Source organism: Ostrinia furnacalis, unplaced genomic scaffold, assembly GCF_004193835.3.
Source record: "Ostrinia furnacalis isolate ACB-3 unplaced genomic scaffold, ASM419383v2 OfSCF1198, whole genome shotgun sequence".
Taxonomy (NCBI): Eukaryota; Metazoa; Arthropoda; class Insecta; order Lepidoptera; family Crambidae; genus Ostrinia; species Ostrinia furnacalis.
In genome coordinates, this window is record NW_021131437.1 from 510,110 (window position 1) to 535,774 (window position 25,665).

Sequence of the window (25,665 nt, forward strand, 5' to 3'; positions counted from 1 at the left end):
AGTCACTGTAATTAAATCATATGAATCACTGGATGCACAATTTGATCTTAATATTATCCTTATTTGCGTAATTACAATAAAATCATGTTGGAAGCGATACCGACGCGGCAATGTGGGCGCAATGTCAAACTGACAGTAGAATTGACATCTGTCATTTCAACTTGGTAGCTTTGGGTTGCAGATCACTGCTTGGGTAAAGGGTCAACAAATAGGTAATTAAATATTATTTTACTTAATATTGGCTGGTGAAACTAAGCTCGTAATATTTTATTTTCAGTGTGCTTACCATGAGTTTATGTTAGGTGTGCTCGCTAGCGACTGCGTAAAAAAAATGACATTAATTGTATGACATATTGTGCAGCGCCCCTAGCGGCTACTTTCAAGAAACAAAATCTTCATAGAGATTTTTGACGTATTCGCTAGCGAGCACACCTAACGTAAACTCATGGTAGGTACACTGAGCGTTAATAAAATAATTTCATAAATTTCCGCAATTGTACAGCACGTCACGTGAATTCTTTGGATAAACAATGTAAGTACATACTAATTTGCAACAAAATGTTTAGTATTAGGTATGCCATGAACTAACAAGTAAACATATCCATCAGATAAATTTCAATAAGCTTGCTACATTATCCTCTAACCATCGACGAAAAAAGTTTAGCGACGTTCCGAAACGCGAGCATTAACATAATCTGTCGTAAGTTCATCCGTTCAATATTATCGGGGTCGTCAATTCCGATACGCTTATAAAACTGAGAATATAATATCATCTATAATCAATCCATTGAGCGTAAACACTCCTAAAAGTATGTACAAACCACCAAAGTAAAACCCCTAAAATTACCTCCCAAACTCCAGCGCCCAAGATCCAAAATAGCACAAAAACGATTTTACTGACTACGCCAAATACTGGCAAGACGGTACCCGTAAGTGAAAGTGAAATACAAGCAAAACAAAACCCTGAACAGATAAAGATAAGGTTTATATTCCTTGTAGATTTGCATCGAATTGTTTAAGTGCCGCCAGCCGTCTGCGTACAGTCGCCGATAGAAAAACTCGCGAATGTTGAAATATTGTTTGTAATAAAAAACTTGTTAATTGAATTATGTTTATTGGATGAGCTCATTGGTTTGTATTGAGGGATTAATATTTCATTATTAATAATTCTGCAGTTTAGACATTGAATAAAAAGTTGCAGACATTTATTTTGAGGTATTTTCGTTATGAAGATTATATTTTAAATATGAAACATAAAAAGCTGAGTAATTAACTTGATCGATCGTTTACGGTTTAGTAGTTCTACTTTATTTATGGGTTATCAAGAATTACCTACAATAAATTGTTTTCTTACGATGAAAAATTAATTACGATTTTAGTTTTACACTAATTTGTGCAAAACCTTAAAAAATGACTTACAAATCTGAAACATGGTTTGGCGGATGTTAAGTTTTTTGCTTTGCAAAATACATACAAGAATTAACAAAGTAAATACTTTACAAAGCAACAAAACGTCTAGTTAAAATTTCTGAACATCGCCGAACTTTCTTCAGGGCCATACCTTAACTTGCGAGCGCACCTGTACTTTCGCACACTCATTCTTGTATCAGATAATTTTATTCAAATGATACGATGTATTGTGTTTCAGCAACAATGATAAATAATATTATTATTACATATGTATTGTAAATATTTATGTAAGTGGGTTTATGGCTGTGAGTACACTATTATAAGTAGTTTCATAATAGACACAGATTTGTATCATTTAAGTCTAACAATAGCTAACGCGGTACAGTCATTAAAAGAGGCGCAACAGCATTTTTATAACCGCCGCTGAAGCGTTGCAAATACTTAGAAATATTACAATAGGATATTTGCAAGTTTCGTCAGAAGTATTCCGTGAACATAATCAAATATAGTGAATATGAAATAGTATTATAATTCGATGTGAGCACGCAAACTGTTAGCATAACAATTGTAAAATAAATACACGAGCTCCAGGAAATATTGTCACTCTAATGGATTGTTTTTAGAAATATTTTCGCTATTCCAAAGTTAAGGTCCAATTCATCTGGCTCACTTTTTGATTAGTAATTGCCCGCCGATTGACTGATATTTATATTTGATTGATAGAAAGCCATTGTCATCTTAAAATATAAGGCTAGGTCCACACAGTCTGTTACACGCGAGAGATGGGCAAGGGCGAGAGAGAGTTTCCTTACGACTTCGCGCGTCAGATGGACTCTGTCATCTTTACCACGCAATCAGCTGACCACGGCCTTACAATGGATGAGTATGTGTGCGAATCAATGTCATGACGTCATGTGCTGTCCAAGCAAATATGCTACCTTATAAATAACTACACATAAAGTTTCAAAATGTTACAATGTAATTTTTTGCTGCGCTAGACTTTACTGGCAGCCTTGCTCTATGATATGGGAAAACCAAATAAGCTCGTGACCGCGCCGTATAATACGACGCTCTCAATACAACTAATTATTATTGCGACCAATAAAGAATAATTGTCAAACACACATTCAAGTCGTAAAATAAGTAATTACAATGTATTGTGCCGTACGCGCAAGGAGACAAAGAGCGAGACATGCGCTCATCTATCAAATTGTAAAATTTAAATAAATTGTAAATTACAATGAGAGATGTCGTCGACCCTACAGCGTCTAACACCCACACACGCGTAGGGTACAGTCGGCCTCGTAACCTTAAGCGTGGCCGTGACAATGAAAGCACGGACTGGACTTTAATCGCTGGCCTTAATCCACAAATCGATTTGCCGGTATTTTTATCTCTTTTGCCCTTATACTGGCATGTAGACGAATGGTCGAGACGGCTTAAACCATAACGCATTTTGCAGATTAGTCTCTTAAAAGAACTTAAGTGACCTTAAGATCTTTAAATCCTTAGCTAGAGTCACAGGTTAGGAAGTTACTTTTTGTTAAAACCTATAAAATGCTACAGAGTAACAGCGTTTGCTTGATGTCCTTTTGTCTGTACTTAGTCCTATGATAAGATATAATCGTATCGTAGTTCATTATCAAGGTACTATCCATATAGAATGTTATAAATCTCTTCAATCGCATCAATTTGGTTATTTAAACATTTCTAGATAATATTCAAACGGGTCTGACGCAGAATGTGCACTTGGCAAAATGCGCGTTTTTTCCATTCTAATTTAAAGTTGAGGAGTTTTTTTGTATAGTATTTAGTATAGAGAAGTGCGCATTTTACGAAGTGCCCATTAAGCGAAGTGCACATTCTGCGTCAAATCCATTCAAAGTCAAACAGGTTAATGCCACCAGGGATGCTAGATATCTCACACAAGTTCACAACACTTCGAACGAATTTAAAATTTAATGTGTTTACGAATTTGACTGTACAATCACGTGTGAGTGTGTGCGTTCAATAATGCAATCGCTCGCGGTTTTGTTTACAATTTTATTTGCATGGCAAGATGAATCTTATAAATGTGATGCGGTATAAATATTTTATAGGGTCTGGCAACCCTGAGGATGTACTTAAGTTGTTTTCTTGATACAAGTTCATGGTACAAGAAAAATGTTTTCACGGTCCAACTACTAAGAGTTTACGAAGTTTATTAAAATGGCAGATGTACGGCAATTTTCCTTACATTTTAATAAACTTTTTCGTTATAATATCCTATTCTATCCACCGACGTAACTAGGTGATTTTTTAAGAATTTGCTACATAATTAGAAACAACGATAAAATTACTTCTTGTCTCATTATAATCAACTTTTTTTCTAAACCGTCGTCATTTTCAACTTAAAGTGAAAATTCAGCACACATCTCCTTTATTAACTTAAAACTGCACGATAATTCTACCTTAAATCGATTTTATTTTATTAAATGAACTAATAATCACCCTATATATTATTTTAACACTATCCTGTATATCAGATACGGGAAGTATGTAAATAAATACGCATTATATGCAATTCGAACGGCATCATCTCGCCGTAATGTTGCTGTATGTGAGTAGGGTTGCCAAGTCCAAAAACACAAAAGCCGGACTCTGTGCTTCATTTGGCCGTACATTTTACCCTAAAAGCCGGACATGTCACTGCGGCACGCAATTAGTGTCATAGCTCACGAGAGAGTACTATCATCATGGGTTGCCCATCCTGATGCGTGCGCTTGATATTATTCTGTGGCTCAACTTTCACCTGGCGCGAAAAAGCCTAACAAAAGCCGGACAGGCCGGACGAGACAATATTTGGCCGGACAAGACCGTAAAAAGCCAAACATGTCCGGTCCGGACACCTGGCAACCCTAAGTATGTGAGCCACTTCGCGAGAACTCACTGAACCATGAATGTATTCTTTTGTTGTTCGCAAAGTACAAAATTGGCATAGAAAGATATAGCATTATGTCCGAAAAATGATAATAATGATTCAAAATAATGTACTTAAACAAAAACAAGAAACGCGTTTTATAAAATTATTTAGACAAAACTGGTTTTCACTTGAGGTAAGTATAGTATACTTTAAGAGCGCTTTCACATTAGGGCGATAGAAGCGCGACAGCAGCGCGGCAGCGGCGTTTTTATAATGTGAAGCCATGCATCCGCTGTCACATAGTATGTTTTCGGCAGCGCGTTTGTTGCGCGTTTGTCGCGCTGCTAAATCGCCTAAATGTGAAAACGCAAAAAAAATCCAAAATGTCAGTTACTTCAGATATAAGAGCTATTTCAAATTAGACGTTGTCGTCCGTTTGTAGGAAAAAAACGTCCGCAGAAAACTGTATGACAACTGTGTTGGAATAAAAATTACAGTCAATTACCAACAGAGTGTCTTTCAAACGGAGGACAAAGTCTGAAAACCTCTAAATTAAAATAGCCCTAAAAGTGATGTGACGATTAAAAAGAATGAACTGTCAATATAGACAAAAATTGATCATTGCCACAATATTTTCAGTACAAAAAAGCCCACTGTGTGGTAAAAGCTTTTAATCTGTATTCCAGAAATAGGTATTTCGTAAATACTGCGTACTGTAGTAGTCTGGTGGAATTAATTGAATACAGGCTCTCCGACTCGCATAGTTCTACACGCTTAAAACTCCCATGAGTATTGGAATCCTACAACCCTCACATTTCTGTAAGCTTGGAAAACGTAGGAAATTCTCCACTTATCTTGACAATGGCAAAAGTCAAAACTATCAAGGATTATACGAATTTCAAGAATAATGAAGAAGATAAAACGACATCTGTTGTTGACCGAGAGACTGAACATTTGTTCCTTATACGGCAACTGTCATCTTTATGACATTGACATTTCAATATCGCGATTCAAGTCCGATCGGGCCAAAACCATTTAAAATTGATAATTTAATGCACACCGGTTAATTCATTAATATCTTACATTCGTGTTAAACGGATATACAGTATAATATGTAAACTATTTAAATTAATTTAGTATAATATTCTCGAAAAAAATGTCCTCAAAGAAATTGCTTACAAGGAACATCAATTACTTTAAATGCTTATAATTATCTTAATTAATGTTGATGTCAATTTAATGTCGTGATACGCGATTTTGTTTCTTATTGCTTAATGCGATTGAGGGTGGAGTTTGTGTGGTGTTATAAAAGTGCAAGCTCAAGAGAAATGTTCACTAATCGATCAAGCAAATGTACCGACATATTCCTTTAATAACAGGGTTGCCAGCACGATGACCTTAAGATCACCGCAAAACAAATAGCAGTATAATGGTGAAGTAAACAGCAACTGATAGACTATCGTAATTAATTGTTTTACAAGCGTATCGTAGCTTCACCTGCCCCGGTGTATTTCTATGGGTAGGTAATCGAATCTTACGAGGCATTGGATAAGATACAAAAGTGAGAATTTTGTTCAATAGCAAATATTTCGGTTTTGTGTCGTCTCTTGTACCTACTTATCACATGCAGTTTTCTATTTAAAAGTAAAAGTTCGACAGTTTGACTGCATTTTTACTATTTCCCGCAATTTTACTCTCTTATACATAATGTATATGTCGCAGGCAAATTGTATGATTCCGCATTTTACAAACGGCGTCGTCAGTTCACAAACGCTCGCTGCTCTATGAAATGCCGAAGGCAAAATGTAAATTGCCTGGGCACTTTATAATATGCCAAAACATTTGGTAGCCAATTCAATTGCTGTTTACAAAATGCCGAGGCAAATTGAAGTATTTAGTTCTTTTTCTTAGCACGCGAGGCGCTGCTAATCAAAACAAGAAAAATGGCGTCGAGTCGTGGTGTTGTGATACAGAAAACAGTGCAAATTCTACGTATTCAAAGGACTTTTCACAAAAAAAGACATTTATTATACTTAGTTAATTAAAAATATTTTACGATTCACAAATAGGAGCAGTAAAAAGGTAAGGAAAAATGAAATACATAGTTTTTGAGGTTATCCGGCACGTAAAAAACGCTAAGGTGACAATGGAATCTGGTGCTCGAACTGGTGGAAGACTGCTGCGTAATATTATTGGTTTAAAAAAATATTGTGTTGTCTTCTAGACTTCTTCTAGGTATAATTAAAATGTAAGACTTAATTAAAGGACTGACTATCGAAACTTATTTTATGTCATAGTTTTATGTACCTATAGGTACGTCAATAGTTTAAATTAGTTTAGTGTTGTTTTTATTACGAAAATATTTTTATTACTTTAGGAGTAGCTAGTATTTTAGGTTTGTCTTACCTGAATAGATACCTACCTGATTTCTGAAATTAAGTCTCATTTGTCCAACATGTGTTTTATGATGGTCACCCTATTGCAACAATCATAGTCGAAATTTTATCAATTGAACGAGTCGCCAATTTGCCTTCGGCATTTCATAGAACAGCGAGCGTTTGTAAACTGACGACGCCGTTTGTAAAATGCGGAATCATACAATTTGCCTGCGACATATATATCTTATACGTAATGTATTGATGATATTACAGTTTCATTACAAAGGTAATTGTCAGAATTATTGAGACTTACACCACTGAAGTGGCGGGGTACCACCCACCCCACACCGCTGTTTTCATATAAATGAATTACACAAATAATGATAACCACCTGCTTAACCCAGCCATATTATTACTCAGCTAATGACACTTATAACTGCATCAATTATATGTATTGTACATTAAACAATTCATGTATTCCTTGCATGTGCCAATTATTGTTGTGGATCAAACTAGTTGAAATGTCAGCCGACTTTGTTGCACTATTTCTACAATTTAAAAGGCTTTTTAATCGGACGGGTTTTTATTAAGTTCCCGTTTTTTTCTTGCAATTAAATGCTAGGTCGGAGCCAGGGTTTGCCCGCCATTCTATAATGGTCAGAAAAACGCGACTGTGTACAGTTAGTTGCGAAAATTATAAGTTAGAACGTGAAGCGCGTAATACAGTCATTCGCGGATCGGCGGTATGCCTGGTCAGTATTTGCTGAAGTTAAAAATTTTTGACCTAATTTTAATTAATTATTTATACCTACTTAGCAATTCAGATCATATTGGTATGAATGACAATGTTTGCACCACCAATGTCCTATATGATGGTGTCTCTAATTACCAAAAAAGAGTCAAGTCGAAACAGAAAGAAGTCGCTAAATTCATCTTAGCTTAAGTTTTGTCAACCTCCCTTGCTCTGTACTGTACACCTCTGTACGAAGCCAACTGTACCCCAGCAGTCCAGGCCCACAATTATAATAATATACTTAGTTTGCGGTAACCCGGCATGATTTAATTTAGCACGTTCACTCAATGGCGGCAGTGCTTTATTTTGAGCATTCTTTTTGCATTCGTGATTAAACGCTACGTCGGAAATTAATTTCAAATGTAAAGCGTACAACTTTTTTGTTTTACAAGTAAATTAAATTGCAAGAATCGAGAGTTGTCATGATATTATTACTGAGTAGTAAATTGTAGGCTCGGTGGTTGGAAATTTGTATTTTCCTCTTCAGCGATATCATAGAGTTAACAATAAAAACCTATTTTTATAGGTCAGTTCAATAATAATCAAGTAACTAAATATGATAATTGTGTTTTACTAAGTAACCAGACGCTGGCAGCCCTGTACACGAAAATGAAATGTATTTAGTCGAACAGAAACACAGAATTAAGAATCATTAAATATAGTTAAATATGGCACTAGATAACATATAACGCGAGCATTAATTAAGAAGTTGCATGCGCAAGCGACGGCACAAAAAACGAGCGAGCGGGACGCCCGACGATTGTTGTTCCTTCGCAGCCATATTTATACGATATTGATAAAAAGCAAACTTATTAATATGATTCGATGCGGCATGTGAGCACCATTTATTGTAAGGAGCAATTTTTGCCTCGTCTTATAAATACGTCTAATAATACTAGCAATTGAAAATCAATTCTATTTCGTTGGGCGTACAATCTTGATTCGTTCGTGATGTTTGTATTTATGAACTGCATTGACTATCATGCCTTCCGTGACGCATTCGCGAAGTTTTTTTTTAATAAACATACTTGCAGTATTAAATTAATGTAACATTATAGTTTGTTTAACTGTTCTGGTAAAGGTTGCCCGTGGCCGGCCGAGCGGCGCGGCTGTGTAATGCTGACTCGGTAATTGCTTCTGAAAATGGATATCTTTTAAGTAGAAAGTGAATTCATTGAAATGCATCGCCTCCCTCGTTTATTCTACATCTTCTGTACGAAGTTTGGTCGCAGACTGCAGACGCGTCTAGGGGTAATAAGTCTACAAAAGAAATTAGATTTTCAAAATTCAGAAAGTTTTGCTAAATACAAACATGCAGAATAAGTGTCATAGCAGAAGGTCAATTTTATCTTATTAATAAACCTAAGTCCCTTGATATTTATGTGTGAAAATAGGCAATTTTAATCAATTCAGTTTGCAATGTCTTAAAACCTCTCACAAACAGCGGGTGTTACATTGTTAAATGACAACCGTGAGCGTGACGTAGCGTGGCGCGGTTTTAAAGGCGTGTTGTCATTGGCCCAAAACCAACTCAAACGGGTGCGCCAAAGTTCACCTAAATTTTCAACTCCGAAAATTGGAAGTCCGAAAATGTTCTTCCTAAAATTTTTCATCCTAACAATCACAATTCCTAACTACTCTGTCTCTAATGTTCATAATTCCGAATCATTCAACTTCATAATGTCATTAGCAATAAACATCAATTTTACTTTTATTTGTTCTCCTAGATTTTCTCAACATAACCATATTTTACACTATTATTCAAAGTCATATCTTTTTTGTTTAGATTTCTTTCTTTGACGATATATTAAAGTTCCAGAAACGAATCGGTCCTATTCATATTTATTGGTTTAGGTTAGGTTAGAGCTGTGACCACAACGCACGAGCCGAGCGAGCGAAGCCAGAGTCCCGCTCCAGTCATTCAGTCAAGTTCCAGAAACGAATCGGTCCTATTCATAATTATTGGTTTAGGTTAGGTTAGAACTGTGACCACAACGCACGAGTCGAGCGAGCGAAGCCAGAGTCCCGCTGCAGTCATTCAGTCAAGTTCCAGAAACGAATCGGTCCTATTCATTATTATTGGGTTAGGTTAGAACTGTGGCCTTACGTTTCATTCGCGAAGAACGTACTTCTGTACGTAGTATTTATTAATATTCTATGGTATGAGTGAAAATATTATGGTAATGTTTAGGGATAAAAGTGTTATGATAAAAAACAGTAGGAGTTTAAATATATTTACATAAATGATATTATTAATTACAATTTTCGGAAACATGAGTGTTATGAACATCGCCGGTAGCACTACAAATAGTATGAATGAAAACTTTAGGATGAAAAATTTTAGGAAGAGTGATCATTCGGATTTAAAATCGTTAGGAAGAACAATTTCGGGTAAATAACTTTAGGTGAGCCAATATGGACCCAACTCAAACAGTTGGCATAATGTGACGTACCTATACATACGTCAAATCTTTCAGAGCTAGCTGTCTCTATAATTTGTACAAATACGTTTTCCTTTTGCTTCCATCGGCTGGCATCGAGCACACCTGTTTCGAAACTTACGCCGTTAATATCTGATTAACTCCAGGCTCGAAATAATATGAGAACAAGTTTGTAGCAGAATTAATGAAAATAACTTATACACAAGCAAATTGTTGGAAGACGAAAGTGATCCGTGTTGCGGTTACTTTTATGGCGTTTAATCGCTGCTCAATCAATTTTCAAAACCGTGTATGTCATTTTAACGGTACACTCGAGGTACGCTAATGAAAACCTTATTACCAAGGCATAAGAATGAAAATCCTTTTTAATTGAACGGTTAACAGGGTTGAAACTTCCCAAAACTATTTTTAATTTTATTAACTGCAAACAAAAATAATTGGAAAATTTATTTTTCGTAGTAGTTTCTAAAACTGTCTAAGCAGAGCTTTCATAGATGGCTCTCGGTTGGGTTAACTCTATATTATCAAATGCTCTGAAATGTGGTGTCTGATATGTCGTACATACTAACAGATTTTTCAAATATTTTTTCTTTAGACCTTGACAAGTTTTACGTTACAGATAAAAATGTTCCTAGGATAACTTGTTCCCCAGCCCCTACATTCGAATTGCATTTATTTGATTACAACGGGAATCGTCAGTAGATATTTAATTTCCAACAATTATGCATATATTAAATTATACGAGAGTGATAATCAGGCGGCTGCCACCGGTCGCCAATTATAAGAAGGCTACATTGTCGGAGATTGGCTCGTTTTATACATTTTTTACTCGTTTATAACTGAGGATATAATAACTTTGTGGCGGGTAACTGTATATTAAAAATAGACTGCGATTCTACAACTGAAAGGACGTATCGAGTTATGTCGGACCTTCGCTCTTGTGTGTTTTGTCTTCAATGCTTCTTTTGTTGATCAACATTACAATCAACAAACGATAGTTTTTTTTAGAATAAACAACTTACGCTGTGGTCGTAGTTTTCACTGTTTTTATGGAAATTACTCAAAAACTCTATCACCACGTTTGTACGTTTTAAAAACTTCATCATGTCTGTTTTGTGTCTCGATAATAGTCTTTAAACTTCATCCATCTCTATATGATTTGTCTCTTCTTGACTTTGTCCTTATTTTCACAATTGACGTTGGCCCAAGGCTGATTTACACGTCTTAAGTCGGTAACTTAATTTTAAATGATCAAATTGCATGTAAACTCGAGTAGCAAGTTGAAATTTAGTTGTTAACTAAATTTTAACTAGCAACTAAATTCTGTGTTTACTTTCAACTAATCACTTAAAAGTAAATTAAAATTTAGTTACCTACTTAACAATTTAATACGTGTAAATCAACCTTAACACAGAGGTGTTCAGCTACTTTCATGTAGGTACTAAGAGGGGCCACATTTACCCAAACATTTACCATTTAACCCTTCCTAAAAATAATTAACAATCAAGCTCATTGTCCAATTAATATTAAGTCGACGTCAACGAAGTCAAATGCTTCGGTCCTCACAATTATCATAGTATTCGTATCAATTACGTATCTTTTATAATTAAATCAAAGTTGATTGGTCACAAATTCACAATTTAATAAGTGCTCGTTAAAATTTCACGATGAAACGTTTTCAAAAACTATCAAAAGCGCATCTCCCTGTAATTATGAAAACACTCATTAATAGCTGGACACATCGCAAGGAGAATAATTGCTAATTATGTTTTTAATAAGTTTAAATATTACACACTTTTGTTTTAATTGCTTGGTGAGGCGGAATGAAGTACAAATATCTTTACAGCATTATGCATCTTTACAGTTCAAGTTTTCTGTCTCTATTACTATAATAATCATTTTATCAAAACCCTTTTCCCTATATGGTTTTTGGGCATTTGGGCATTGGCAAGAAGACTCTAGATCACACAACTCATCAGCGCGAACTAATATACAGGGAGCGCCATCTCTTCATGGAAATATATCTCAGATACAAAACAGACTCGGCTAAGAGGTTATCGAAAATGCACCATAATATGCTCCGTATTTAGAGTTTCTTTTTCTGTGCTGCCCTTCGTTGCCTTGCGTCTGAGCATAATTAAATACAATATTCGCACATCCGAAAAAGCAAGTGCCGCTAGTATTTATACGATATTATTTTCCCATTACGATATAACGGATGGCGTTAAAATAAATATGGACATATAATTCAAAGTTGTTGATTAAATCCGACCACAAAATTTAATTACAGCTGTAAGCTTATTTTATTTATTTATGTATAAAATAGTTTTTTCCACGCTTAATTATAAATATGTCAAAAATACACCGTGATGCGATTTATACTTTAATACTTTGCATTTAGGTTGAAAATAGGTGGTTATTTATACACCTCACTGTACACCGTCGTTCCATCGTCTTGGTTAAGATTAATAACAAGTTACGAACATCATTCGTGATGATGATATGACTCACGACCGCTGATGTGAATAACCCATATTCACTAATAAAATGTGGACTGACGTCTGTTTGTTTAAGATTAACTTTTTGTGCAGGCTTTTTTAATAAGTAAGAAAAGAGATCGCCGACACAATAGGGATGTTTCCTGGGTAAAAAAGCAAGAGTTTAAATTAGTCCGTCAGTTAGCTTATCAAAAACTACTCGACACGTATTTTTCACTTTTTAAAACTAATAAAAAATTTAAAGAGATAAAGCGTGCCAAAGTTCTAAAGAAAAGGCCCGTGACGTCAGTGAGTACGTAAAAGTGCAGCACTTTGTGACGTCGCGCGGAACTTCAACGCACTATAACTTTGTAATCATTTGTTTGATTGACAATTGAAAATATACGTATCCAATATTTTTTTATATTAAAATTGACGGACTAAAAACATTTTTTTAGGAAACTAGCCTATTTCGACTTTAAGACACTGTTAAACTATGGCATCCCATTAGGCTCAGTTTCCACCAAGGCGAAGCAAAGCGGAGAAATATCGATTTTTTCTATAGAATTTGAGAGCGACGGCGTCGCGGCGCCGTTTAGAGCGGAGAGGAGAAGTAGAAATAATAAAATCTGATTGGTTATTCATCACACTTTTCTGCCCCAATCCGCTTTGGTGGAAACCGGACCTTAGTGTAATAAGGTAGTCTCCATTCGTGGCGTCGTCTCCTAGAAATAAAAAGGAGAGAACAAACTTTTTTTTATCATAATTATGAGTAAAAACAAGTCTGTTTTTTTATGTTTTTTTTACATGTCTATCCATTTTTGTTGTTGTAAAGTAAAACTTACTACTAGTAACTATTTCCTACAATTTCGAAGGCTCCAATAACCTTATGATAGATGAAAATTAGTTGGCTTCAAAACGTTTGCCGCGTAAGTCTGTGGCTAAAACATAGATGGTGTTGTTATTTTGCTGGGAGCTCAATAATTTTCTTTTTAATAAATCAGCTCTTTTAAATCAAATCTTTTAAATTGTCAGTAACAACGCCTAACGCCCATATTCATAAACATTACTATGAGGTCTCACAGTGCGCGTGGACGCACAGGGTGACACACAAACCAATCACAGAGCTATATTCAATGCTGTGCGTTCGATTTGCTGCTTCATTTAAGCAAGCATCGTTTGTAAAAACGTGTGTAAGAAATCTTTAAATGAAATGTTTTGTTTTTGCATAATTATTATGTAAGTATTATAAAAAGCATTCAGCCAAGAAAACCCGCGTGCAGTAGCTAGTAGCAATAAATATATTTAGTTAAATTAGTGCGGCGCACGCGGCCCAAATGAGTTTAATATGTATGAGAGCAATGACACACGTACCAACTGACATTTTAATATAATAATATTGCTTATTGTTTACGAGTCTGCTTGGAAGCTGCAGACGGTGTGATCTTTATGACAACGAGAATAAGATTAAAATTGGTTTAGTTGTACGATTGACTTATGTTTGTAATCAAAGAAGTACAGAACAGAATACACGAGTTTATAGGCATACTTCTGTATATCAATTGCTTACAATGGCATTTGCGAGGTCTTAGTTATTTGTATCACTTTTTCTTAATAAATAGCTCATTTTGACGAGTTATTTACTCTATTTTAAGGGTGAATCAATCATTTATTTGTTCACATAGCGTGAAGGTCAAGCGAAGAGCTTAGTATAGAAATGATCCTATGAAGTAAAGTCTACATCAAGTGACGTATCTCTACATCTCATGAATGACGTATTATTACGTCAAACAAACAAGTAAGAATAAGACTTGATATTTTTTAAACCTACCTTCGCACAAACATTCAAAATATTTACCGCGGTTAATTATCGATTTTCCTGATATCTAACTTCACTCTTCTCATACAATTCAACTTGGTAAGTTTGAAACTATTCGCGCGCGATTTAGGTCAAAGTTAATAATTGGACCGGGTATGAATATTGCTCTTTAGATTTAATTAAAATTTGTTCTAAATTATACATTTTTCTGAGTTCTGTTACTCTAAATGAGTGCATAATACGCAACTAATTTTCATTAATTTATTTTATCAATAGTTAATTATAATATTGTGCATAAAGAGCCAGTTTATGATGCAAACGCACTAAAAATTAATCTAACATTCGACTAAGCTTTGTCAAAATATAGTTTTTTTAAACTTACATCACTTTTTGCGTCCGCCTCTCTCAGCCGGGTCCAATTCCGTACGAATTAAAACACCGACTTTGGGGGGAAATAAATAACGTCCAATAATTCCATTATAACGTCAATTCGATATAAATTATATTATTGGTTGTACAATCGTTTTCTGAAAGCTCCAAGTGGTCAATTCATGTGTCGCTCAGGAATATAACGTCGGTGGTTCGTAAGAAACAAACAAATTGGACGTTTGACTGAAACTGCCGGATGAAATAAAATGCTCCGAAGGTCGAAGTCACGCACATGCATCTTATGGTATTGTAAAATTGGGGCGATTTTGCAACAGTAATGTCTAGTTTGATAACTGGCCGATTTTTTACCGCCATCCTTGCAGTTGCACTCTATTCGATCTTCTCATGTTTTTTTTTTAATTTGACGTAAAATGATTCCATTTTTGAATGAAACACGTACGTGTAAGCTTTCGTAGACCCAAAAGTTATTTAATGCAACAAGCTAATAAGGTTCTAATTCTATCAGCATACGGTACATATTTCTTGGGGTCGAGGTGATAGATTCGTTTTCTGTGCAAAGTTTATTAATTGCCTCGAGTCTGAACTTTACGCTTACGATATTAGGTGTTATTTTGCTTGATGCTTATCTGCTAAGCAGCCTGCATTTCAGTAGGAACCTTTATTTTGGTAGTATTTGCTAGTACTCTATTCAAATATTTTTTACAGTTCCATTATTATTCGAACTCATTAAAATATCATCAAATTACAGACTTGACATCATTTCAAACGTCATCTGCAGATATGCCTTTTTGCAAAGGAGTAGAGTCCAAATCGTGCCCACACACAAACACAAGGCGGATATTTCAGTCATTGTTGTACAACAATGATATTTATCTAATTTGCTCGGGTTATTTATAATTTATAGATTGTCGGCCATTCATGGTCCACAGGTTCCAGTAATAGCTCTGTGGTTCACAAACCATATGTATGTACAATCGAATCCAATTTTTCATTAAAGGGATACCTTTATTAACAACTAGCTGACCCGGCGAACTTCGTACCGCCTTAGCGTAGAGATTTTCTTAATATTTTTTTCCGTAAGAACCATCCTTGGACTTCCACAAACATTTAAAAAAAAGAATTATCGAAATCGGTTCAGCCGTTCACACGTGATGCCGTGACAACGCGAAACGGGTTTCATTTTTATATATATAGATAGTTTTGACTCTCGAATGTAATAATAATTATAATCATTGTTATCTAAACATTACCGATTTTAAATTTTGTGATTAAGGTTGGGTGTTTTACTGTGGTTTTACCACAGAATACATAATAGTAGCAACAGAAATTGCACTCCTTTGTGTAGGATCAGATGCCGAAATTTTAACGGTAATAATAATAATGCAAAATATCCAACGCACATGGTGCATTTGAAATCTCACCTTACTACTACTCTCACTAGAGCGCAATGAGGATCAGTACTATTGTAGAAAATTCAATAAAACTAGTATCTACGTTAATCTTTAAGACATAAGAAAGATATCTTTTTGAATTATCCAAATCGGACCATTACTTACGAAGATAATTAGTAATGAACATAGGCCGTTTTTGCCGCTAAAAGTCAACGTACGCAGGGCCGCGTGACGTCACTATATCCGAATCGAGCGCAGCCGGCGTACTATTGGGATGGAAAATGTTTTTTTTCCAGCTAAACTATCAGTTTTAGAAAAAAACTTATAATAACATTTATTCATCGAAATAAAGTAACCTATCGACCAGTAATTTTTAAAAATAAAAATTGTTAAAAATAAGTATCGCTATATCCAAAAACCACATTTTCATAGGATTCGATGCAATGCGGAGACGCGGTTGGGTGAGTGTAACTTAATGATTTGTTTGTATTGAACATAATAATACATAATATGATGCTAATACCCAGTTTCTGGCCTGGGGGGAGGGGGGGATCAAGTCATACCCAGTTTCTGGCATTTCTGGCATGGGGGAGGTGTCATACCCAGCTTATGCTTATGTTCTGGGGGGAGGGGCAAGCCTTACCCAGCTTTTGGCCTTTGGGGAGGGGGAGGGGTCAAGTCATACCCAGTTTCGGGCCGGGGGGGAGGGGAGGGGGGGGGGGTAATTCTAGGCTAAGATTAAATAGATTTCCAGGAGGGAGCAGAACTAAATAACAGGCAGGTATTGCGTGTACATCGAAATGATCTTCATAGCAATGTCTTGTAACCTAGGCAGAGTGTATCTGCCTCAGCTATACCTTATTGTTAGAAGTAAATAAATTAATACTTATACATTTTTATATTTTACCTGGAAGAAGATAATGACTCTAACACTTATGAACACTTTATTTGAATAAATCGCCAAATATACCAGCACCGCGGAGACCCCAATCGCGTCTCTGCGTTCCATTGAATCGTATGAGCGTATGGATTTTTTGCGTTATTTTTCACAATTTCTATTTTTAAAAATTACCTATCGATAGCTTACTTTATTCTGTTGAATAAATGTCATTACAAGTTTTCCTCTAAAACTGATAGTTTGGCTAGAAAAATATATTTTTTATCCACGCAGTACTTACCCAATACACACGTTTTACACAATCGACACTTATTTCACTTTGACTAACTTTGCAACACTGGTACGAGACATAATGTGATTACATGGTCAGGTAGGTAGTTTCTCACTCTTTTTATGTTAATTTTTATTCATTATCGTTGATATTAAGAATTATTTCAAATAATTATTTGACTGTATAAAGACCCATTTGTACCAGTTCTTGACACTTTTGACCCAATTATCGTCAAAGTGGCCCAGTACGCGTCAATTTTCGACACTAATTTGAACCTTATGTCGTAGGTAATAAAGTATAGTATTTTTGAGTGTTAGCTGGTGCAAGCAACATCTTCGCAGATATTTGTTGAGTTATTGAAGGTTTTGTCAGTGATGCCATATATTTTTTGAAAATTTGTCATGTATAGGAGTTGTGCTTAAGAGGTGGGAGCCCCCGAAAGGGGCGTTTTTTCGGTTTTCCGGTTATACCGCGTTAAGGACTTACCCTATCGAAAAGTGGTCTGCATGACGGTTGAAGGGCACTTAATCTTGCATTGAATAAGACCAAATTCATATTTTTTTGACAAACTGTTCTCGCGCTAAAGTTCGGCAAAGTAGAAAATATACGCATAATGAATGACCCTCTCCACGTCCAATGGCTTGTTACCCGCAGGCTTCCAAGTCTTGAAAAGGGCCACCTCAACCAGTGTAACCCTCAAGGCTTACGAGCTTGATGCGCCTATCCTTGTTTGTCCCAGCCGTTCCTTAACTGCGGTTGGTGCACCTCTTCCTTGAACTCTCCTGATCGATCCTGTGTTACTTACTGTGGCTATCCCTCTTCTTTGCACCCTCATGCACGACTACGTTGCCTAGCCGTATGCCTAGTCCAAAGTTCAACGCCAAAAAAATCAACAACAATAGATTCATATTTTTGGACTACCCGTTCTCATGCTAATGCTCATCAAAGTTGTATAAATTTTACATATTTATAAAAATCTAGTCGTAATCTCGCATGTGCGGAAATGTTTTGATCATTTTTCCCCGTTTTCGCAACACAGCTGAATATAGTCCTCTCCCAATGATTTCCACAGTAGTCGGTTGACGGCGGCCTGCATCCAGCGCCTTCCTGCTACCTTTATCAGCTCATCAGTATCTTCCACAGTGCCTAAAGACGAAAGTCTTCAATCAGTGTGTGTTACCAGATATGGTATGGCCATACGGCTTGTAAACATGGCCTCTCATTATAGGTCTTACAGATAAGCTCAAAATTGCACAGCGTGCTATGGAAAGGACAATGCTCGGTGTTTATTTACGAGATCGAATCAGGAATGAGGAGATCTTTCGCTGACATAGCCCGACGGATTAGTTTATATTTTTGAGAGCTTAATTTTCTATCGGTTTTTTGCTCGACACTGCAAACAGGATGTTCGTATGAAAATACTTATAGTACTACTCCTAAATCGGGTTCTGCATAAAACGGGATGTCATCGTGAGAAAAAGTACGTACTTGTAATAACTCTTGAATTGCTAAAACATTATGACACCGGGTAATAAATGTTGGAGACACGGCTGAGCACGGCACGGCAGAACACCTGTTCTTGAGGATCTTTTCTACTCTGTTTCACATGAGAGACAAACGCTGATGGCATGGTAATTGGTATCGAAGTGTGGTAGTACCCTTCTTCAAAAAAGGCGACAAAACCATTAATAAAGAATTGTATACCCTGATGGGTAAATTCATGTCGTAGATATATGTAGGCGTACCTAACCAAACTTCTAGTTATGAGTAGGTAGGGCCAACTTCTAGAAAGAGACCCAACTCGGCTGGGTTTTCGGGAAACGACTTCTTTTTGTCCTGAATACCTCTGTAAGCTCTTAATCAGTGTGTAATGGAAACGTGAGACACGTAAAGCGAACGCAAAAAAAACTAAATGTACTTTTACTTTGCCCAATGTAAGGCAGGTAAGCACTCATGATTTTATCGTAGATGATCGCATAGATGCAGTAAACTCGACAATATTCCTAGGAGTTGCATTAGAATGTAAACTGCAATGGGGTCCTCATATTATGCCTTGCCAGGAAGGCTCAGTTCTGCAGCTTTTGCCGTAAGTAAATAAGGCTTCCAAGTCCAACTGATATTGCAACGGCAAGATTATTATTATAATGTCGTATGGCATTTTACTCTGGGGTTCCGCTGCTGACATATGAACTTATCTTTGTCCTACAAAAAAGAGCAGTAGGTACGTGCAATTTATTGTCTTGGCCCCCGTGACTAACTGCGCGAATTATTTAAAGAAATTGTTAACTGGAAAGTTTTGCAATAGACGTCAATTTTGTATAGACGATGCAATAAAACTATTCGACCATTCAGAACAAACTTTTTATTTTTCCATTCGTAAATTCAATAACATGAAAATGCTAATTTGTTTTTTTTTTAAATCGCGGGAGGATGGCAAATAAACACGACTTGAAAGACAGCCCTCGTATTAAAATCCCAAAAATATTGTGCCATAAAAGATTTTAAGTTTAACCAGGCCTGTACATCTCCGCGAGTTTACATCGAAAACAAAACACGCACCATGGCTCACCTACAGGATACTATTCAACAAGGCCTCACATACGATACGAGCGAACATTGACTCATGCACGCGTATTCTTGTGTATGATGGAAGAAAATAAAGAAAATGGTGTACCTACTAAATACTGGGCAGTATTTAACTGCCTAAATAATAATAAAAAGACAGAATGTACTTTTTTAAGTTGCCTCAAGACACTGAGAGATAAATAAGTAGTTAATATTATTCATGTTAATTCATGCTTAATCATGTATTTCCTCCGCCATTTTCCGCAGTTTGGCACCTCACGTCACATAATTTTACCGAAGTCAACTCAATCACTGACGTTTGTTTACAAAATGGTGCTTGATTCTTGAGTCAGTCTAAATTACACCAAATTGTTATTATTATTATTTTTTAAATACCTTCGCGAAGTAAAACTTCTGTACGTAGTACATATTTTATTATTCTGCGGTTTAACGTTGGTGGAAAATTTTAACAAGCGTTTTTATAAAATGTGACGAGTATTGGGTACCTGTCGTAATTACCTGCACTTACCTTAATTATCATAATAATTATCATAATACATCGCATAATATTATACGAAACAAGTACTATATATCAAACTCATCTTAAAATGCAAAAACGTAATTGCCATGCTACCCTTTATAAGGCAGAAGCGAAATTAGTATGGCGGCTGTAACCACCTGACAAGGTTGCTCATAATTTATATGAACTTGCATTGATATAATCGACATTATTGCATAAATGAGTATTCCCAGAACGGGCGCAAGTAATAAATGAAGTGAAGTCAGATTTTAAATATTATTATTATTATATTATTATGCTATCGCGGACTTTTTTTTAAAACATTTAAAGAAGAACAATCCTGACATACATGATTTTTGCGAAACTTTAACCGTTTACGCACCGGCAGCTTTCAAAAGGAAAAAAATCCCCGATTTTTTCATTGATGGGAATTATTTTTCATTGGTGCTCCGCTCCTATTGGTCTTAGCGTTATGATATATAGCCTAAAGCCTTCAGCGACAAATGGGCTTTCCAACAAAAACCAATTTCAAATCGGACCAGTATCTAGTTCCTGAGATTAGCGCGTTCAAGTAAACAAATAAACAAATTCTTCAGCTTTATAATATTAGTAAAGATAAATAAATAAAATCATTTATTTGCTGAGAATGACCTTCTTCTGAATTTCATCATTAGTCGGCCGTTTGGTGTAGTGGTGGTTCAGAACGGACTACTATGCCGAGAGGCCCCGGGTTCGATTCCCGGCCGGGCAGAAATTGAAATGATGAATTTTAATTTCTGTGACGGGTCTGGGTGTGACTATGTATAATATGTATGTATTTAAAAAAATATATATAAGTAGTATATCCGTTAAGCTAGCACCCATAACACAAGCATTAAAGTTGCTTACTTTGGGGCTAGCTGGCGCTGTGTGAAATTGTCCAAAGATTTATTTATTTATTTATTATTATGGAGATTTTCGGTTGAAGGAAACTTTCTACATGATGCCATGGACAACATCTACGTCAATCTTTAGCTCCAGCTATTAGTGGTGATTGGAATACCTACATATATCACCAGCAGTCACCGACTCAATAAGATGATGGGGTAATATTCGTACAGAGGGCTGAGTATGAGTTTTTTTCAAACGCGCTCACTAGTGTGCGCGTCAAAAATTGACATTAAATGTATGAAGGTGTGTTCAACGCCCCTAGGGGGCCATCCATAAAGTACGTCACACGAATTTCACGATTTTTTGCCCCCCCTCCGTCCTTGTCACAGGTGGTCACATTTCTGAGACCCCCCCTCCCTAGTGTGACGTCACATGTTTTGCAATTCCACATCGAAAAATTATTAAATTAACAGTAGTTCCGAAATTAGTTTTATTTCCATTTAATTTAAGCACTTTTTTTTATGAAATCAACATTATATCAAAAATTTGAAACAATTGAAATGTGATGTCACAAAACTTAGGACCCCTCCCACCCCTTGTCACACCATGTCACACTTTGTCAACCCCCTCCCCCCCTCTTTACGTGTGACGTACTTTATGGATGACCCCTAGCGGGAGACTATCAAAAACTAAAATCGTCATACATTTTTTTTTAAAAGCGCTCTCCAACTCACACTCAGCCCACAGAGGTCCTGTTAAAACGCAAGGACGTGAACGTCTTTATACACGAGGACTTAGAAGAGCGTCTGGTGGAGCCATTAGTAGTAGGTACCACAGAATAATATTAAGTGTATCAAGAGTCAAGCACCATTTTGTTGACAAACGTCAGGGATCGGCACTGCACCGAAGCTATAGGGCTGACTTCAGTAAAATGATGTGACGTGAGGTGCCGAACTGCGGAAAATGGCGGAGGAAATATATGATTTAGCATGAATAATGTTAACTACTTATTTACCTCTCAGTGTCTTGAGGCAACTTAAAAAAGTACATTCTGCGTGTTTATTGAATGATCAAACGAACTTACCAAGTGAAGTTCGATCTAAATTATCCTGTTTTCGCCAAATCAAAGCACAAGGCAAATGATCATGGTTTTCACAAGAATTTTATGTAAAACAAAGAGATTGCAGAAAATAGTATGGATGCGAAAGTAGGTTTTGCAGAAAATAGTAGGTTAGGTTAGGTTAGAACAGTGACCCTTAACGCGCGAAGGCGAGCGAAGCGTGCCGCGGCAGCGGCCGCCGAGCGCTAGAATCACCTCTATTGTTAATTAATCATTTAGTTTCGATAAAAATAATGAAATATGAAAATAAATTTAGAACAAATTTTATATTAACTACCCACTAAACAAAATAATAACCACAAGCTAATTTGTATTCCATTCTATGCACCAATCAAATTATTTTGTAAATAGTTTATCGTGAAATATTTTTGCCAAATGAAACATTTGGCAAAACATACTTTGCCAAACAATAATTTGCTAAACAATAATATGCCAAAAAAGACATTTGCGAATTAAAAGTTTGCAATAAGTTGTTTTGCCAAATGAGAATTTGCCAAATGAAAATTTGCGAAACGTTGTTTGCCATGTGATAATTTGGGAAACGTTTTTTGGCCAAACATTAGTAATCCCTTAATGTAGTATTAATTTATTAAGGAGGTTACATTTATGTTTTACTTTAAAGTATAAAATACAATTTATTTACTTTTTCTTTTTAAAGTCTGTAATACCGAATGTTCTTTTAAGAGAAAACATTTTTTTATTATTTTTAACCTAAAATAAGCTCTATGCACTATTATATAGGGTCCCTGAAAATATGGGTGCAAAAGAAAATCTCTAACATAGAAAATTTTTTACTCGAAGTGCTCGGCGTTTACGACTTCAAATTGTTCGTTCTTCTGAATGCACATTCGGCGATACTTAGAAGTCGACAAAATTTGCTCTTCGGTCTTACGAGGTTAAATTGAATTTTACAACAGATCTAAAAATACCGACAGCACTGCTTTATTTGTGATAAAACTTCTACATAAAAATTAAAAAAAAAAAAGAAACCACTAGCCCAGTTCAAGAATAATCCAAGTTCGCAGGTTAGGATATAGGGAGAGGGTCCAGTTTGAGGATTTCTATCACTTACCAACGCCTACAAACAAGACACAATTATAAAGTCAAGAATCAAAATTCTCAGAAACATTAAAAACTTTTCACATACTTATTAAAATTGTAAGTACACATTTAATAAATAATTGCACAAGAATTAAATCATCTATTCATAAATAATTATCACCATCTAACATAAACTGAATACAAAAGAAAAAAATACTCACATGTATGCTTTCGCCCAGCAACGCTGCTTGGTGCATCAACTTCTTGGGTATACATCCGACGTTCACACATGTCCCACCAAGGCCCCACTTGGTGCCCTGCGGCGAGGGCGTGACGTAGTCTAACACCGCGACTTTGGCGCCCTGGTTTACGGCCTCCTTCGCGCACGCCAGCCCCCCCGACCCGCCACCAATGACCGCCAAGTCATAATCAAAGTTTCCATCTAGAAGACACCACACCATTATGATACCAACTGTCTTTTACTTGTGTATTGTGTATATTCAGCAGGTGTTAATGCTTCAGCAGATGATGCCATAAGTGTAAATGAAATTTTAACCACTTAAAAGCATAAATTTTTAGGACAAGATTATGTACTTTGAGATTCTTGTTAGAATTTTGGTCAATATGAATATAAGTTACACTTTATTTCTAGCCGTTCAATTTTAAAAATTATTTACTATAAAATTATAAGTTAATTACAATTATGGCAAGATCTATGCAAAATGTAAGTGTGTTGCAGTATTTGTAATGGTTTTTGCAATAGTGGTGCATATTGGACGGAACAAACGATTAGCACACAGCCCCTGTGAGTTGATGACAACATACTGTACCTCTGTCAATACAGTCACTGGGGGCAACTAACTTGGCTCTGCGGCTACAACACAGCCAGCCGCCTGGAGTCATCAAACAAATTATTCTAGTATGCTGGTATTACTACTAAATTTATACACAAGTACTGATTAACCAGGGTAATGTGTATTATGTAGGTATAAAGAAAAAAGTTGATGTAATCTAACAAATACCTATGTATAGGTTCAAGGTACATGTAAATTGTATCAGACACCATTCCAAGGTCCAAGCATTCAGGATTAGGATGTGATGAGATGAACATCAAAAGAGATCGTATCAAAAGTGGGTTAGCAGGTAGATAGGAGTGAGGTTAGGCGGTAAATGAAATATCAAGGTTGGCCTTGATTGCAAAAGCAAAACTTACTGCTCCCAAGACTCCGTCTTGCCAATATCGTAACATTTTCCAACAATTTGTAGGGCTGTATCAAATTTTTGACCCTCACAACATTACCGAGTATTGTCATTTTGACGTGAATGACAGAAAATAATCAGACACGCACGCAGGCAATAAAAACGGGTAGTAAAGATAACTTTAATCCAGATGTCAAGAAATTGAAAACAGGCTTTTCGCCTAAATTTCAATAATTAGTTAATAATATACCTTGATGCCTATTTAATACAAATGCGCTCTTATTTTGAAAAAAAAAGCTCATCTTCAAGGATTATTTTGCATTTTAAATAATATTTGACATAAAGCCCTCAAAAACGCTCACGACCGTCATGGCGTCTTGAGTGACGTCACTCCTTGCAAAACACAGCTGTTTTATAGGTAGTTCATTCAGCTTAAGATGGTGATTTAGACAGTTGAAACATTTCGTTTCATGAATCCAACTTCTTAAGAATAAAAATATTGAGGTGTAAAAATCAATCACGTTTTTGTGCTTTCATCCTTCCAAAATAACATTAATAATCTTTCTCAATTAACCTAAACAAGAATTTCAAATACTTATTAGTTTATTATTTATTAAAATTTGTGAAAAAATATTACATGAAATGCTTAATGCGTTAATCGGAACTTTTGCTCACATAGGGATGGACATGAACAATCGCGTCCAATCAATAATCGATATGGTGGTCATCTCACCATCGAATCACAATTAATCTCTCAGGCAGGTCAAATATTAGTCAGTACGTGTGCGTTTGCCTTGTATGGCCGGTTATGTTTTATGAGATTTCTCCACGAGTTGTTTGTTATTGTTATTTGNTTTGTTTTTTAATACTACTACGCTGAATATTGTGTGCGGATTGGGTTGTCGTACAGGGGTACTACATGGTAAAATAAATCTCGGAGGCGAAAGCAGGATAATTATTATTTAGCCAGTTAAATACTGCACAGTATTTAGTACCACTATTTTCTTTATTTTGTTCCATCATACACAAGAATTACGCGTGCGTGAGTCAATGTTCGCTAATATGTGAGGCCTTGAATAGTATCCTGTAGGTGGGCCATCGTGCGTGTTTTGTTTTCGATGTAAACTCGCGGAGATGAACAGGCCTGGTAGTACAGAAATATTTTCAAGTAATAATGAT

At 35.9% G+C, this 25,665-nt stretch overlaps 1 protein-coding gene across 2 annotated transcripts; it reads right to left on the bottom strand.

Moving 5' to 3' along the window:
• Positions 1-23,163: 23,163 nt before the first annotated feature.
• Positions 23,164-24,689, bottom strand: LOC114351811 (thioredoxin reductase 2, mitochondrial-like). Of its 2 annotated transcripts, none has more exons than XM_028303141.1 (3): positions 24,500-24,689; positions 23,508-23,728; positions 23,164-23,323 (listed from the first exon to the last, which is right to left on the bottom strand). In XM_028303141.1, the coding sequence occupies exons 1-3, from the start codon at positions 24,597-24,599 to the stop codon at positions 23,165-23,167; spliced, it is 480 nt and encodes a 159-aa protein (XP_028158942.1). In that variant the 5' UTR covers positions 24,600-24,689; the 3' UTR covers position 23,164. The 2 variants fall into 2 exon arrangements, with proteins under 2 accessions (XP_028158942.1, XP_028158943.1); XM_028303142.1 differs by lacking the exon at positions 24,500-24,689 and adding an exon at positions 24,117-24,205.
• Between the last annotated feature and the right edge of the window lie 976 nt (positions 24,690-25,665).

What these genes read in the sequence shown, in the direction of transcription:
- LOC114351811 (XM_028303141.1), bottom strand. Translation starts at nt 24,599, where the DNA reads ATGACAATACTCGGTAATGTTGTGAGGGTCAAAAATTTGATACAGCCC. An exon ending in AAGACGGAGTCTTGGGAGCA is followed by an intron (nt 23,729 to 24,499) that starts GTAAGTTTTGCT and finishes GGTGTCTTCTAG; the next exon opens with ATGGAAACTTTGATTATGAC. An exon ending in TGCTGGGCGAAAGCATACAT is followed by an intron (nt 23,324 to 23,507) that starts GTGAGTATTTTT and finishes TCTTGTTTGTAG; the next exon opens with GCGTTGGTAAGTGATAGAAA.